We start from the raw sequence: 18121 nt of genomic DNA, 5'->3' as shown, positions 1-18121 counted from the left end.
TAAAAGAGGAAAAGCTAACATCAAAGCCAAAAGCATCAAATTGACTGATAGATAATAAACTGACAGATAGCTGAGGAAAATAAAGAACAGAGGGAATAGTAACAACAGACATGACAGAGGCTAAGACAGACCCAATAGATAGAACAGGTATACTAGACCCATTAGCAATATTAATAGTAATAGGAGGGCGACGGGGGATATAGTTTTGAAGTAAGGAAAGATGAGGAGTCATATGATGAGAGGTACCAGAGTCAAAAAGTCAGACAGAAGAGGAGATACTTGAAGAGGACCCAAACAAACCTGAATAAAAAGAAGTGAGAGCAAAAGCAGATTGGGATGGTTGGGAGATGGACAAGAGATGCTGAAACTGAGCAATCTAGGCACTCAAGGAAGCCAAGTCAGTATCAGGAACCAGAGCAGTTGTAATATAAGCAGTAAGAGGCCCAAAAGTACTCGGAGCAGGACCTCAGAACTGTTTCTGAGGTGGTTGAGAAGACTAGGCAGATTGACGTCCCTTCTAGGGACAATTGTACTTCTAATGGCCCTTCTGATGGCAAAAGGCACACTCATCAGAGGCTAGTGGCCCCTTCTTAGGCTTCGCAGTGGCCTGAAGCTGACAAGGTAGTGAGGTCGTCAACAGAGGAGGCTAAGTAAGAGCCAAGAAGAAAGATGGAGACAAAATCTGACTGGTCGTCTTAAGACAGGATTCCTGGGAGAGGAGCTCATGAACAATAGCATCTACAGAGGGAAAAGGAGACCGATGAAGGATGCCACCACAGATAGCCTCATACTGAGGGGAGAGAGCTGTTAAGAACTGCACTAAATGATCCTTCTCCCGAAACTCAACATAAGCATCTAGTGCCTTGAGGCTAGATGGTTCCATGAGAGCCAACTGATCCCAAAGACCTATCATCTCAATGTAGAAGTCTTGAATAGATTGATCGTGCTGACGAGCACTCTGAATAGTTGTTTCCAACTCATACCGCTTGGCAAAGTTGGACTGTTGATACACACCCAATAAATAGTCCCACACCTCATTGGCAGTACTCTATTTGGAAAACATCATTCCAATATGGTCATCCATAGAATTATGAAACCAGGTCAGAACTTAGAAATTACCACAATTCCAAGTGTCACAGGAAGTCACATATCCTTTTACTTTCAAGTCCAATAGACGAGGTGTTAAAATAAATTGATGTATATTATTGATTGATATAATATTGTGTTTACAATGAGTCCTATATATAGAAGATTAGAGGAGGTAGGTATGTAGTAGGTGGAGTAGTAGGTGGAGTAGGTGAAGTGGGTGGAGTAGGTGTAGTGGTAGGTTTTGGTGAAGTGGGTGGAGTAGGTGTAGTGGTAGGTTTTGGTACATTTTAACAGCCCCTCGCAAACTCAAGGGGGATAGGAACTAACCAACTTGAGTTTGGAGAGAGTAACAAAACAAGAAAATAGACTAATACATAAAATAAAAGAGGATAGGAGACACTGTATGGTCGTGTTAGACCGTTGGTGAAGACACTGGATGGTGGTGTCATAACGTGGTAGAGGACACTGGATGGTTGTGTCATAACGTTGCAGAGGACACTGGATGGTTGTGGCAGACCGTTGTAGCAGATAATGTTGTGACAGTTGTTGTGACAGTTTACGGAGTCTTGCTGGACCCTTGTAGAAACTAACCAGAATCAATGTCGGGACAGTTTACAGAGTCTTGTCGGACCCATGAAGGAGCGAACCGGAATCAATGTCAGGATAGTTTACAGAGTCTTGTCGGACCCCTAAAAAGTCGCACCCTCAAAAGGTGTCGGGACAGTTTACAGAGTCTTGTCGGACCCATGAAGGAGCTAACCGGAATCAAAGTCGGGACAGTTTACAGAGTCTTGTCGGACCCATGAAGGAGCTAACCGGAATCAATGTCGGGACAGTTTACAGAGTCTTGTCGGACCCATAAAAAGTCGCACCCTCAAAAGGTGTGCCCAATCTGTCAAAAGGCATGCCATCAAAAGGCGTGCCCAATCCATAAAAAGGCGTGCCATCAAAAGGCGTGCCTATCAAAAGGAGCGCCCATGTTGTCGGCGAGCGCCGAGAGGCGCATGATGCGCGTGTCTGCCTCGGCTATTTAACCAAGGTTGAGGCGGAGGCTGTGCAAACCAGTCTGAAACCGCTGAAAATCCTTTGAAAAAACTCTTCCGTTTCTGAGAAAGAGATTCTGGAACACTCTGTTGCCATTCTGTAACCAACCGTTCTCTGAAACACTCAGCAACCCATAACATGGCCTCGTCTTCCCATTCAGCTACCCAGAATATGGCCTCTTCGTCCCGTGGTCTGCTCACTCTCTTTCCCGACCTCAACGAGTCAACAAGAGAGATAACTGGTGCGGTGGCCAGTGAACCTCAACCAAGCGCCTCTGGTTTTGCTCCGTTGAACTTTCCGATGCGGTCGGTGGAGCAAAAAATGGCAGTGCAAACTGATATTGAGGCCAATCAGTATACTTTGAAGTCATGTGTGGAGACCATGACGGCGGTCACAAACCTGTCGCACCGGCTGCAGAGTAGGACAAATGAGGTGCAGCAGTTAAACGCCCAACTGGCTCTACTCCAACGCATGTATAAGGATGCGCGAGCAGAGATAAGTGTGCTAAAGGTGGAAAATATGGAGCTGAAGCGGAAGGCCACCGTGATGTTCCGATTTGGAGGGCCGCCATATGCTGCAGTGGAGGAGCAGGGAGTAGTGATCATGCCCAGTGGAGTGGGAAACACGGAGGCAACACCGGCAAGGGCCGTCCAGGACGGAGGCAAGAAGAAGAGACCGGCGGCAGAATAGAGAAGAAAAATCCTGCCTGTGGGTGGGTGTTTGTGGGTGATGTTTGTTTTTTTTTTTTTTTTGTGTGTAAAATTGTGATCGGGGTTGATCCCGGAGATGAATAAAATATGGGTGTTGTGCAAATTTGTAAATTGTTTGGTTTGGTTTTGTTTGTTTTTTTTTTTTTTGAAAGAGAGGGAACACGCCCATGTGATAATAATAAAAATAATGAGAATGAGAATGTGCACATTGTCCAGCAAAGTGATGATGAAAATAAAATAAATCCAGTGGGGGGTTTCGGAACCTGTGGGCTAGGATAGTGGAAGTTAATATGTTAAAATGGGTTGGTATAGTGCAAGTGTGTTGGTAATATATTAAAATAAAATAAAAGAAATCCAGTGGGTTGAATAAAAAAAAAAAAAGGTAGTGGGTTTGAAAGTGGAAAGATGAGAGAGATGAAGGAATTAGGGCGAGGAGAGTAGAGTTCAGATCCATTCTGTGTGTTCTCGCTCTCTCTCTCTAAACCGTTGCAGCGGTAATGGAGACGAGTGCCGTCAGATAAGGTTACGCCTGGAACAAGCTTTCCGGGTATAATGGATCCAGCAATTGCCAAATAAGCAAAGAATCCAAGTAGCATAGTAACAGAGGTCGATGTAGTCGGGAGAGACGGCGCCGGAGCTCCAGTAGGCGGCGTCGGAGGACTCAGTAGCGGAGACAGCGCCGGAGATGTCGGCTTCTTGCTTGGAGCCGGCGCCGGAACCAGAGCAGGTGGAACAGCTGGCGTAGGCGACGGTGCGGGAGGCGGAGGAGATGGTGGTGGAGTTGCCGGTGGAGCGGACACCACAGGAGGTGGCGCCGCTGTGGGGCTGGTGGTCGGAGCAGGAGTTGTCGGTGGTGCTGGATTTGAAGTAGGAGGTGCCGGAGTTGCAGTCGGAAAAGTGGCCGAAGGTGAGAGAGGCTTGTGATCAAGCACTTGGTAGCAAAAGAATACACCAAGATGGTGGTAGTGAATCGAACGGAGGAGAGAGTGGCTGCCATCCGTGAGGAGTGAAGGTATGTGTAAAAAATTCCAGCGGGCAGCGAAGGCAAGGTTGCCGGCCGGCTGCCCGCCGGTGAGAAAAAAATACAAGCCTAAATCTTATAGCTCTGATACCATGTTAAAATAAATTGATGTATATTATTGATTGATATAATATTGTGTTTACAATGAGTCCTATATATAGAAGATTAGAGGAGGTAGGTATGTAGTAGGTGGAGTAGTAGGTGGAGTAGTAGGTGGAGTAGGTGAAGTGGGTGGAGTAGGTGTAGTGGTAGGTTTTGGTGAAGTGGGTGGAGTAGGTGTAGTGGTAGGTTTTGGTACATTTTAACACGAGGAACAGAACCAGAAACATAGCCCCATTTTTTTTGACCAAGAAGAAAATTCTACGTAACACTAGCCCAATAAGCCTAATTGGCACCAGTGAGTTTACATCTGATGGCTTGGATTTTGGTGTCCGTCATTGTAATAAACCAAAAATTAATAAGTTAAAGTATAATAATCAAATAACAACCAAATAACAGTACTGAGAGAATCAAAATCCCCAACACACACACACACACAGAGCAGCTCGCAGAAGTCGATCGAGAGGGACAGATTCAAACAACTCTTCAATCGCGTGACCTAGAGCTAAAGAGAGAGTTCAGTCGAACCATGATCTTGATTCTAGAGAGAGAGAGAGAAGCTTCTGATGATCACGAACCAGAGTCGATCGACCTAGGAAGACCAAACCACTCGACTTCAACCAGCGAAGACGAGGCACAACTTCGACTGAGGGACTAAATCAACGATTGAACTTATGTCGTGATGATGTCGAGAACCAGAGAGAGACCAGTCAAGAACCTGTTTCAATATCGCGATTAGGGGAGAAGATCACCCACTACTCACAACTGAGAGAGCAACAGTTTCTAGGGTTTTTGGCTCTAATACCATGTAAGATTTCTGAATAACTCGTATATTCAATTGTGTAGGTAATACAAGAATACATTAGTTTATATAACAATCTAACCCTAGAACGGCAAAGGAAATACGAATTATTTCAATCCCTAATATATACAAAATATATATATATATGAATCTTAGAGTTCTCAATACAGTTGCTATCATTTTATGTCCATGTTGTATAATAATTAAGTTTCACACTTTGGCCTTAAAGCTAGCGGTGCAAGTTAGTCCATGTAAACCAATTACCGAACCAATCTGTATCCCTCTAGGTTCAGGTTGGTTTTGTTATTTAGGGTTAATAGTCAACTCCAACTCAATTAACCCAATCCACTAACCTTAATGAATGCATACATAAGCCACATGCTAGAAAAATGACCAATCCAATTTTGTGGTTTTCCCTCACACTAGAATAGTGCCCCCTAGATCTTGTATAGTAAAGAAGCACCTTTTTCAAGATGACTAATTTACTCATGCAACGATAAAGCGATTAAATGAGAGATGTGAATGCCAATCAAATACGAAGAGAAGGGGCTAAGTTTATCATCAGCTGGGACATAAGAGGTTGCCTTTCTCCTCTCTTTAAAGCTATCACATAGAAATTTCTCTTGATAAGTCATACTACCAATTATCAAAATCTCGTTTCAATATGTTGTTTTAGTTAGCTCGGAAACAAAAACACTTCAGAAACACAAGAGAAACGACAAAAGAATTTGGAAATGTATGAAAGTATTAGGAAACAAAACATTCAACATATATAAATGTTAAAACATTCTCAATAATTAAACAATTGAACATGTTGAGGTATATAATATTAGAAGCTCATAAACCAAAGGTTTAAAGGCCTAGTTGAGAGGGTGTTTTCTATTGTAACAAAACATATAAAAAGTAAAAAAAAATCTAGCAGTAGTAGAGATAAAACGAAGAAAAAATTATGAAAAAGGTAATTTGCAGTAACAAAGAAAGTGAATAAGTGACTTAATCATGCTTCTTTTAATTTCTCCTCTCTCCTCCTTTCTAGCTTCTCAGATTCTCTAAACTTTTATACATTCTCAAATATTTTCTTTTAACAAAAAGTGGCAAATAGTGTAGAAATTTAATGTATAAAGAGAAATAGAGAATTGTATTATTGATTGATTTATATTGATATCTATTACAATGATTCATGATTCATATATATAGAAGAGGGTGAGTGTGTAGTAGGTAAGGAGTAGGTGAAGTGGAGGTAGTAGTGGTGTAGTGGGTTAGGTTTAGTGGAGTAGGTGAGGTGGTAGTGGTGTAGTGGGTTAGGTTTAGTGGAGTAGGTTTAAGTGGGTGAAGTAGGTGGAGAGTAGGTGGATTTTAACAGCCCCCGCAAACTCAAGGGGGATAGGAACTAACCAACTTGAGTTTGGAGAGAGTAACAAAACAAGAAAATACATAAAAATAAAAGAGGATAAGAGACACTGTATGGTCGTGTCAGACTATTGGTGAAGACACTGGATGGTGGTGTCATAACGTTGTAGAGGACACTGTATGGGGGTGTCATAACCATGTAGAGGACACTGTATGGTGGTGTCATAACGGTGTAGAGGACACTGGATGGCGGTGTCAGACCGATGTAGAAGACAGTTTATGGGGTCATGTCGGACCATTGTAGCAGACAATGTTGTGACAGTTGTGGTGACAGTTTACGGAGTCTTGCTGGACCCTTGTAGAAACTAACCGGAATCAATGTCGGGACAGTTTACAGAGTCTTGTCGGACCCATAAAGGAGCTAACCGGAATCAATGTCGGGACAGTTTACAGAGTCTTGTCGGACCCATGAAAGAGCTAACCGGAATCAATGTCGGGACAGTTTACAGAGTCTTGTCGGACCCTTAAAAAGTCGCACCCTCAAAAGGTGTGCCCAATCTTTCAAAAGGCGTGCCCAATCCATAAAAAGGCGTGCCATCAAAAGGTGCGCCCTCAAAAGGCGCGCCCACTTCATCAAAAGTCGTGCCCGACAGAAAGCGTCGAGCCATCAAAAGGTGAGCCGGAGACGCGGCGAGGCACGTGAGCGACAGAGCGGCGTGTCGGCCGCGTCGTCTGTGTCAATATAAACCAATGCGGAGGCGGAGGAAACCAAACCAGACTGAAACCTCTGAACTTGTTATTCTGAAACAATCTGTAAATACTCTGTATCCAACCCTTCTCGGAAACACTCAGCAACCCAAAAACATGGCTTCTTCTTCCCGTTCAGCTACCCAGAACATAGCCTCTTCTTCCCGTGGTCTGCTCACTCTCTTCCCCGACCTCAACGAGTCAACAAGAGAGATAACTGGTGCGGTGGCCTGTGAACCTCAACCAAACACCTCTGGTTTTGCTCCGTTGAACTTTCCGATGCGGTCGGTGGAGCAAAAAATGGCAGTGCAAACGGATATTGAAGCTAATCAGTATACATTGAAGTCCTGTGTTGAAACTATGACTGCGGTCACAAACTTGTCGCACCGGCTGCAGAGTAGGACAAATGAGGTGCAGCAGTTAAACGCCCAATTGGCTCTGCTCCAACGCATGTATAAGGATGCGCGAGCAGAGATAAGTGTGCTAAAGGCAGAAAATAAGGAGCTGAAGCGGAAGGCCACCGTTATGTTCCGATTTGGAGGTCCGCCATATGCTGTAGTGGAGGAGCAGGGTGGAGTGATCGTGCCCAGTGGAGTGGGAAACACGGAGGCAACACCGTCAAGGGCCGCCCAAGACGGAGGCAAGAAGAAAAAACCGGCGGAATAGGCGAAAAAGTGAGGTCGGTGGGTGGCCGTCTGCAGAAAAGAAAACAAATCTTGTGGTGTTGTGGTTGGTGTTGTTGTGGTTGTTTTTTTTTTTTTTTGTTAAAATTGTGATCGGGGTTGATCCCTGAGATGAATAAAAGATGGTTTGGTGTGCAAAGCTATATGGTATGAATGGAATTTGAAAAAGATTAAAAAATAATGTGAAAGAAAAATAAAGAAAGAAATAATAAAAATATATTTGAAATCAAAATGAAAGATGGGGGAAATAAGGAAAGTGGTTTGAAGAAAATAAATAAAAATAATGGATTTTGAAATCAAACGGAGGAGAGAGAGGGGACAAGCCCATGTGAGAGAAAGAGGGGAAAAATGATAGCCGATGCACCCAAAAATAATCTAGCTGCTATCCACAGGCGCTTAGGGGAAGGAAATGGTAGCAAGAGACGGCCAACACCATATATGGCTATAGCAAAGAAATGGAGTATCAAGCTCAATGGGCTAGGATTTAGACCAGAGAGTAAAGCCACTGGTCCTGTTGAACACACACCTCCAAGGCTCAAATAATCAAAACATGCTTCACGCATTTCCTTCCTTGCTTGATCAGGAGATGCACAAAACACCTTATACAGGGCTCCAGTCATTCCTCCACCAGTTAAAGGATGACGCATGTTGAAAGCATCACCTATTAATAGTGCTCCAGGAGTAGGGTAAGAAGCAGTTGGCATACTTCTATTGGGCATTGTTCTAATACTTCCCTTATCAATTGCAGCTATAAATGAATCATGCAGCTCAGGTGGAACCTGGGGAGCCACCAGAGGGAAGCAAAGCCGAAGGCTGTAAAAGCGAAAAAGGAAAAGAAGGCTCCGGCTAAGACAAAAGCTGCTGCGCCAAAAGCTAAAGCCACTGTGAAGCCCAAGCCAGCTACGAAGCCAAAAGCTGCTGTGAAACCGAAGGCTGCCGTGAAGCTGAAAGCTGCAGTGAAGCTCAAGGCTGTGGCGAAGCCCAAACCAAAGCCGAAGGCGAAGGATCCTAACAAGAGGCAAATGAGCATGGAGGAGAAGCATAGATTGAGTGTTGGGTTGCAGAGTTTGCCCCAGGAAAAGATGCCACAGTTAGTGCAGATTATGAAGAAGAGGAATTCACATTGGCCTCAAGAGAGAGGATTTAGGCAGTGATGGGAAGGTATGTGTAGAAAATAAGCGGAATAGGTTGAGGTCCGGCGGGCGGCCAAGGCGAGGTTGCCGCCCGCCGGTGAAACGAAAAATACTAAGTGCTTAACCTTGCTCTGATACCATGTAGAAATTTAATGTATAAAGAGAAATAGAGAATTGTATTATTGATTGATTTATATTGATATCTATTACAATGATTCATGATTCCTATATATAGAAGAGGGTGAGTGTGTAGTAGGTAAGGAGTAGGTGAAGTGGAGGTGGTAGTGGTGTAGTAGGTTAGGTTTAGTGGAGTAGGTGAGGTGGTAGTGGTGTAGTGGGTTAGGTTTAGTGGAGTAGGTTTAAGTGGGTGAAGTAGGTGGAGAGTAGGTGGATTTTAACAAATAGCAATAACCTTTGTTGGATATTCCTAATAGGTTTCAAAACAACTTATTGTTTTAGTATGCTTTATAGTTCATTGGTGGGAACATTAGAATTTTGGTATTCCACTCATGTTTCGTTTTAGTTTTCTAGGCAATAGAAATGTATCAACCATTTTGACGAAAAAATAAATAAATAAATTGTTCCTTGCATATGACATGACACTGTGAAGCCGCTGCTCCAATTCATCCATTCAGCTCAAATCTCATGAGGAAACATCTTTAATTTCCATTTCTTTCTCGAGAAAGGATCCAAGATAGCTGAATTGGTCACTTGTGGACTAAGAAGCACAAACACTTCTAATAAGGTGATGTGTTGGGGTCGGACATGTGTTAGACACCGATACTTGTTGGACATTTCTTGACACATGTTGAAAAAACATTCAAATGTGTACATTTTTCCGCTGAACACTTGGGGGACACGTGTTTATCATCTAGACACACATGAAACACCTTTTTGAAAAAAAAAACTTGGGACCCACTAGTAAAATGGAAACAATGTAGGTTTCTATTAATCTCCCTCCATTAAATTGTAGAAATTAGTGTTATGTGGTTTTTTTTTTGTTATTATCTTTGAATGAAAATATGACAAATAATGAATATATAAAAAGCGTGTGTTCCCTATGTGTCGTGTGCTGCATTTTTTTTTTTTAAATTTGTGCCGGCGTGTCACTACCATGACCATGTTGTGTCGTGTCTGTATCCATACTTCTTAGCTTGTGGAAGTCATTCAAACATGTTTAACGTATGAAAATAAAATTTAAAAGAAATAGTTAAAGGGAAAAAGCAATTGAGTCCTCAGTTGATAAGATACCTAAACAGTGAAGATATTCCAAGCCGACCACAACTTCTGCTACGTAGAATCTGTAGATGTATAGCAGTCAAAATTAAGTACGGATGAATTTCTGGGTTGGAGACATAACTATGCATATTATATATATATATATTGTGATTTGTCTTGATGATTCTCTCAGAAACAGAAAGAAATCTACAACCAATGAGTCAATCACCTTCTTGCATGACTCATGAAACAGTAGATCAAATATAATAGAATCAATCATAGCAGACCATACTTGAATCATGAAGATATGTCTACTTCATATGCTATGAAAAATTTCAGGTCATACACCCAGCAATGAATCATTCGTAGGTCAATCCACCAAATGCAACATTGATGTGATGTACTTCAACCACCCAATATTTCTAGTGCAAGCACGAATAACAACTTGCAACAACTAAATATATTTATGGCAATTGCAGATTTTTAGTGAATGGTAAGGTTAAGGAGCAAAATTCTGTTTCATTTTCATCAAAACAGCTGAAACATTTATGTTTCCTTAGTAAAGACATGAAACATTAGTGGAAAACGAAAATTCCAGACTGTTTTTTGAGAAGCTCTCCAAACACATTTTCACCCCTTGTTTTAAGTGTCTTGTTTGTTTACAGTTTTCAAAAATTAATTCCACACCCACTGTTGAAAACTCTGTCCAAATAGGGAAAATTTGGGCTAACCGGTCGTCCTCCCGAATGTCTGGCTGGTTGACCGGAACAATGCTATTTATTTTTATTTTTTTTGGAAACCTGTTATGTTTTATATTTTAAATTAAAAAAAAAAATTGGAATTTTTAAATTTTTTTTATGAGCTTTGAATAGAATTTTGAGTTGTGTGTTTGGTTATGAGTTGTAAGTTTTTGTATCAAATATCATATGTCACATCAAAAAAATTTCGCTCAATTCAAAATTCTTTTCAAAACTCATTCATCAAACAAATTTTTCACACTCAAATCATAATTCCAAAACTCACAAACTCAAAATACAACTCTATTCTCAAATCATATTTAGAAAACTCTAACAAACACTACCCCAATGTTTCCACCAAAACTAACCTAAATTTCCATCAAAACTAACTAAAATACTACAAAATATTTGGAAACAATGAGTTGTTTCAACACCCATTAAGAATATATAGAAAATTTTATTTTATTTATCATTTTTTTTTTTAAAAAAAAATTTACGAGAACAAAGAAAATTCTTTAATATATTAAAAAAGTTGATAAAGTAGAAAGGAGAGGAGAGATAGAGAGGTCAAGAAAAAATGAACATAGATAACTTACTTTTCTTTTCTTTTTTTTGTTATTATTAAAGGAACTTTTTTTTTTTTTGGTTCAAACATATGCTTCCATTTTTTTCGTCCCTACTACTAAAATCTAGTATTTCTTATGAACCCCCTTCCCTAACAAACTGATTGAACATTTTGTTTATGAGTTTATGACATTCATTGACTTTTATTAAACCTTGTTTATATTACAAGACACTTTAACCATGTTCACATGAAAGACCTCCTACACCTTGCGAATCCTTTGACCTTTGTTTACCATTAATATTGTAATTTTATTTGGCTGGAACTTGATGCACATTTAGAATTGGATAATGCTACAATGACCATGTCTGTCATAATGGCCTTGGTTGAATGGGTCCCACCACTCATGTCTATTACGAATACAATAATGACACATCCATGTGGTAAACTAAATGTGGTGGCATACAACCAGGGTCATTGTAGCATTACTGTTTAGAATTGTATATGCTTGTACTTGATAAGATTGATTTGTATAACTAATTTAACGATTCCTGGTTCACTTACCTCCAAATTACTTATTTGGGCCTTTTATGTAAAGAGATGTGTAGACCTCAAACATGTTCATTTATTTAATTATTGAGCTTGTATAAGCATTTATATAGCTTTAGTTTAATTTTTCTTTTTGTTGTTTCTCTAATGTTTCTAAAACAAAACTGAAATATTTTTGTTTCAAGGTTAACGTATCAAAACGAAATTTTGATCCTAGGTTAGGAGTAGTTTTTGTTTATTTAGGTGAAATCAAACTTAAGGTATGATAATGATAGCACACCCTTTTATATTAATCAACCAAAATTGTTACAAAGAAAGCCCTAAGGCATTAATTAAGGAATCACAATATAATCTAAATGAGAAAACAAATAATAGAATAATTCTAAAATATATTCTAACCACCCCCCTCAAGTTGGTGCAATGATATCTCTCATACTCAGTTTATCAAGAATATCATGAAAAGGTTTACTCCTAACTCCTTTAGTGAGGATGTTTGCAAATTATTCACCAGATTTCACAAATGGAGTACATATTGTGCCACTAGTGAGCTTCTCTTCAATGAAGTGACGATCAATTTCAACATGTTTTGTCCTGTCATGTTGAACCAAATTGTGAGTTATGTTAATGGCAACCTTATTATTACAATATAGCCATATGGAGTTTGTCTAGCCAATTCTCAGATCACTCAATAACAAACTTGATCCACAAGAGCTCACACACACTTTGTGCTATAGCTCTCAACTCAGTTTCTGCATTAGACCTGGCAACCACATATTGTTTCTTATTTCTCCAGGTAACCAAATTGCCTCCAACAAATGTACAATACCGTGAAGTGGACCTTCTATCAGTTACTGACCGTGTCCAATCAACATCTGTATAAGCTTCCACACTAAGATGATCATGTTTGGAAAAATAAAAACTTTTTCCAGGAAAAGATTTCAAGTATCTCAAGATTCTTATAACTACATCCAAGTGTATTTCATGAGGAGTATGCATAAACTGGCTAACCACACTAACAACAATAACAATATTAGGACGAGAATGGGATAAGCAAATGAACTTACCCACTAGTCTCTAATAACTCCCCATATCAACGGCTGGTCCTCCACTATCATCACTAAGTTTCTGATTAGGCTCCAATGGTGGTGTGTCACAGGCTTTGCTTCCAAACATCCATGTTTCCTTCAACAAGTCAAGGATATATTTTATTTGATAGATGAAAATTCCATCTTTGAACCTAGCCACTTCAATCCCCAGAAAGTACTTTAGGTTTCCCAAGTCTTTGATTTCAAACTCATTTGTCAAATACTTCTTCAACAAAGGAATTTTCTCAACATCATCTCCTATAAGCACTATGTCATCCACATATACAATGAGAGCTGTAATCTTACAATGAGAGGAATGTTTAACAAATAGAGTATGATTAGCCTGACTTTGTTTGAAGCCAAATTTCAGTATTGCCTAAGTGAACCTCTCAAACCAAGCTCTAGGGGACTGTTTGAGGCCATATAATGACTTTCGAAATTGACGCACCTTACCCTTAGTTTGAAGAGTTTCAAAGCCAAGAGGAATGCCCATATACACCTCTTCTTCTAGGTCACCATGCAGGAAAACATTTTTCACATCAAATTGATGAAGTGGCCAATCTAGATTAACTGCCAGAGAGAGAAGTACTCTGACTGAATTCATCTTTGCAACTGGAGCAAATGTCTCTTGGTAGTCCACCCCATAAAACCCTTTGCCACAAGTCAAGCCTTATACTGCTCAATTGAACCATCTTCCTTGTGCTTCACAGTATACACCTATTCGCATCCCACAGTTCATTTGCCCCTAGGTATTGCCATAATTTGGCAGCTCCAGCACTCCAATGGCCATAAATAGCAGCTACTATATTTGAGAAATACCAAAGCTTGTGTCAAATTTGACACAAACTTTGGCAGCTGCTATTTGTCCCAAATTATCCATAAACATCTCCCTCTTTCCCTCCCTCCTTCCAGCAAATCATCCCTTCCTTCCGCTCGTCATTTTTGCAGAAGAAACACAGAAAATGGTGTTTTCGGAGGACCGGCCGGACGTCCAAAAACACCAGTTTCTGTGGCAAAATCGCAAAAATGGCAGCTGAACCATTGGAGCACCATTGCTATTTTTCATCCATTTTCTACTATTCATTGCCATAATTTGGCAATGGCAATGCTATTATAGCATTTGCCATTGGCGATGCTCTAACTCAGTCAAATCCCAAGTGCCACTCTTACAAAATGCTTTCATTTACTCTACCATGGCAAGTTTTTACTCAGAGATAGCAAGAGCATCCTGAAAATGATTACGTATACTAAGAGAGAAAATTTCGACACAAAGGTTTTATATGAGGAAGACAAATGAGAATAGGTTACAAAATTAGAAATAGGATGATGAGTACAAGATCTTATACCCTTTCGTTTGTCAATAGGTATATCAAGATTAATAGGCTCAGGAATAGTAATACCAGTGGACTCAAGGAGAACACGAGGGTTACTTGGACTCTCATCAGGAGGGTTACCTAGACTCTCATCAGGAGAAGGAGACAACATTGGATGATCAAAAATGGTCTCTTGCATCCACGTAATTTTTTGCCTTTCTTTGTCCCTGACATAGACTTACTCTTCCTTGTCCTTGATGACATTGGATTCTATATTGCTAGTAACATTTGGTTCACCCTGGATAGTCTCCACAACTGGTAATGATCTAGAAGCAACAGGAACAATAAGAATCTCTTCATACCAAGGCACCCCCTGAAGGGATGACAGTGACACTGACAGGATAAGAAGTAGGACTGGGACTCGAAGAAGGTGACATCCATGGAGATAAACCATTTACGAGTTGGAGGGTGATAACACTTGTATCCCTTTTGAGTTGGCGAGTATCCCAGGAAAACACACTTGAGAGAGTGAGATCTAACTTACCCCAAGTAGGGGAATGATTATAGACAAAACAGACACAACCAAAGATTTTAGGAAAAATAGAAAACAGAGACTCAGAACTTAAGAGAACTTAGAAAGGAACTTGTTTATGCAATACTTGGATAGGAAGACGATTTATGAGATATGCAATAGTGAGAACAGCCTCCCCCCAGTAGGACCGATGCACACCTATAGAGAAACACGTGTAGCACGCCATATCAAGAAGATGACGATTCTTGTGCTCGGCAACCCCATTTTGCTAAGGGGTGTCGGTGCAAGAAGTCTGATGGATAATGCTATGTGTAGAAAAATATCCTGCTAACTCTGAATCAATGTATCACCCCCGTAATCAAAAAGCAATATTTGTAGAACTGCACAAAATTGAGTACCAGAAGGGTGGACTTGGCGTAGCAGTAAAGCTACCCCTTGGTGACTTGGTGGTCATGGGTTCGAGTCACGGAAACAGCCACTCCGTTTGTGGGAATAAGGCTACGTACATCAACCCTTCCCCAGACCTCACTTAAGCGAGAACTTCGTGCACTAGGTACGCCTTTTACCAAATTGAGTACCAATCATTTTATGAAAATTTTAGAATACAGAAAAAACCTCACTATTTTCTTTCATGTGATCCACCCAAGTAGTGCAAGAAAAGTCATCTATAAAAGTGACAAACCATCTACGACCTTTCAAAGACACAACACAAGATGGGCTCCGAACATCAGAATGTATTAAGGAAAAAGGTACTAATCTTTTATCAAGACTAGGAGCAAAAGAAGCTCTGTATTGTTTGCCAAGTTGACACGACTCACAATATTATTTTTGGTAAAAATAGAGGGAAATAAATGCCTAAGTAATAAAAAAGATGGATACCCAAGACACCGATGCCACAACCATAAGTCTTCCTTGGTGGTTGAAAACTGGATGGAATGATGAGCCAACTTGTTTGTCTGATCTAGGATATAGAGACCATGTTCCATTTTATCACTGCTAATCGTCCTCATGAAAAGGTCCTGAAACAAACAATGATCAGGGAAAAAAGTCACACTACAGTTCGAATCCCGAGTAAGACAACTCAATGATAAAAGATTAACAGAGAAATTTGGAATATGTAATACAGATGACAAAGGTATAGAAGGAGTGGCACGGATTAAACATTTCTGAGAAACAAAAGAAATAGTACCAACTACAATCCTAACTTTGTCTTGAGCAGAAATAGGCATATAGTTCGAGAACAGATCAGATAACCCAAACATATGATATGAGGTACCAAAATCAATAATCCATGGTAAAGACTTACGGGAGAGTAAAGCACTAGAAGAAGAGACTAAGTTACCTAAGCAGGCAAACAAAGAGGAAAATGCACCTGTAGGAGTAGTGGAAAACCGATGGTCTAGCAAGTGACGCAAAACATCCTCAAGCTCAGAAGTAAACATGATGAACACTCGAAGCAGAGTCATGTGAGTCAACTGCACTAGATTGATGGGCATAGTCCTCTAGACTTACCTAATCTATCTCTTCTATTACCAGAGCGATCACTACGACCCCCTGATAGAGCACCATGAAGCTTCCAACATGTCTCGCGAGTATGTCTCGACCGGCGCCAGTATTGGTCCCATCCCTAGGAGGAGGGTAGAGCGTTCTATAGAAATAGATGGCATCATAGCAGAATGACGACTCTCCTTATTCTATATATAAGCAAAGGCCTCCTGAAGAGAGGGAAGAGTATACATACCAAGGATACGACTTTGAACCGGATCAAACTCTAAGTTGAGACCTTCCAAAAATTGAATACTCGTTCCTGTGCAACAAACTTTCGGTATGCAACTGAATTAGTTGTGCAGATTGGTTTATAATCCTATAAGTGATCAAGGTGTTTTCAGCCATTATTTAGAAAAGTAAAGCACTGAAGAACAATCTGCTCCCCCTGCATTGAACGCTCAATAGATTGGCGCAACTCAAAGGTCTGTAAAAAATTCCCCTTCTGGGAATATGTAGTGGCCACAACATCCCAAACATCCTGAACAGTCTCCATAGACAAGTAACCCTCGCCAATATCTGGGACCATGGAATAGATGAGTCATCCCATAATCAAGGAGTTGGTAATCTTCCATTGGTCATAACCAAGATCAGTGATTCTTGGTGCTTGGACTCGCCCATCAATATAACCTATCTTCCCCTTACTCTTCAGAAAGTGTTAGAGACTGCGACCACGCAAGGTAATTCTGACCATTAAATAAAGAGGTGGTGATTTTGAGGCGGTGATTTTGAGGCAGTTCCAAGATGTAGTAGTCACAATGGGACTCTCCCCTTTGGGTGGGTGAGAAGTAGCGGTAGATTTACTAGATGGGTCAGCCATTTATACTCGACTATCACAACCAAAAAATTCTGCACGAATCACAATGACGGGAAGATGGAATGGACTGAATTGAAACAAGCAATATCAAACAGAGGCCACTATGGGAGCATAACAATCAAAATCATGGGGCCATATAATGACCCAAAAAAATAAATTAAATTAAAGGAGAACAGAACCTCCAATCAAAACAGCAGTCTGAATAAAACCCAAGAAGTCAACAACAACACCAAATGGAACAAGTGCACAACAGGTCAGTCAAGGCATTGGTGGAAGGCGTCGGGAGTGAGAGATGTCACAGAGAATGATCACGATGGCTGGGTGAGCCTTAGGAGATGTCGCGACACACAGCTAAGGCCGTAGATGAGGTACGACATGCAACAGAGGGTCGTGGGTGACTGACGAACCCTAGGTTGGCATGAGACAGCCCGACACAACCTGTGGATGAGTCGAAAGTTGATGGGTAGCTCCAATAAGGTAGTTGATGTTGTCCGACTACTAAAATGGTAATGGGTAAGAGGGTAGGTGTGTCGAAAGTGGTTGCGTAGGTCAAATTGGCTCCGATACCATATTTAGGTGAAATCAAACTCAAGGGATGATAATGATGGTCCGTTTGGTAGAGCTGTGGGAAAGTGATTATAAGAATAAGTTGATTTTTAATTTACAAAAATTATAAGCTGTATTGTTAAGTTGAACCAAACACATCAAAATAGCTTAAATTAAGTTAAAAGTTGAAATAAGCTGAAAATAAGTCCTACCAATATCACACCCTTTTATATTAATCAACCAAAACTGTTAAAAAAAACCCATAAGGCACTAATTAAGGAATGATAATATACTCTAAATAAAGAAACAAATAATAGAATAATTTTGACATATATTCTATCAGTTTTGTCAACATAAAATAATAGAAGGATACAATACCTTGCAGATTCCTCTTTAAATAGTTTCATCGGTTGCTTGTCAAGCAAGGCAAATAGCTCTCCTCCAGGGCAAAAGTCCGTAATCAAGCAAACATGCGTAGAAGTCTGAGGAGACGAAGATGTACCAGTAAACCTTACTTCAATAGGTAGTTTGGTACTCGA

At 40.4% G+C, this 18121-nt stretch overlaps 1 protein-coding gene across 18 annotated transcripts in view; it reads right to left on the bottom strand.

Moving 5' to 3' along the window:
• Nucleotides 1-18121, bottom strand: part of LOC114275733 (phototropin-2) — a 98672-nt gene that overhangs the window by 13647 nt on the left and 66904 nt on the right. For 14 of the 18 annotated variants that reach the window (XR_014358342.1, XR_014358341.1, XR_014358343.1 and 11 more), the window contains 2 exons: nucleotides 17961-18064; nucleotides 9930-9979 (listed from right to left, as the gene is read on the bottom strand). Coding sequence is in view for 9 of the 18 variants with exons in the window: in XM_082912078.1 (XP_082768204.1) it covers nucleotides 9930-9979; nucleotides 17961-18064 (154 nt within the window). In the remaining 9 variants the exon portion in view is untranslated. The remainder of the gene's footprint in view (nucleotides 1-9929; nucleotides 9980-17960; nucleotides 18065-18121) is intronic. The other 4 variants (XR_014358346.1, XR_014358348.1, XM_082912079.1 and 1 more) reach the window with 2 other exon arrangements.

This window comes from Camellia sinensis, unplaced genomic scaffold (genome assembly GCF_055761805.1).
Source record: "Camellia sinensis isolate YWXY unplaced genomic scaffold, ASM5576180v1 Unanchor2, whole genome shotgun sequence".
NCBI classification, from domain to species: Eukaryota; Viridiplantae; Streptophyta; class Magnoliopsida; order Ericales; family Theaceae; genus Camellia; species Camellia sinensis.
This window is presented reverse-complemented; position numbering and strand designations above follow the sequence as displayed.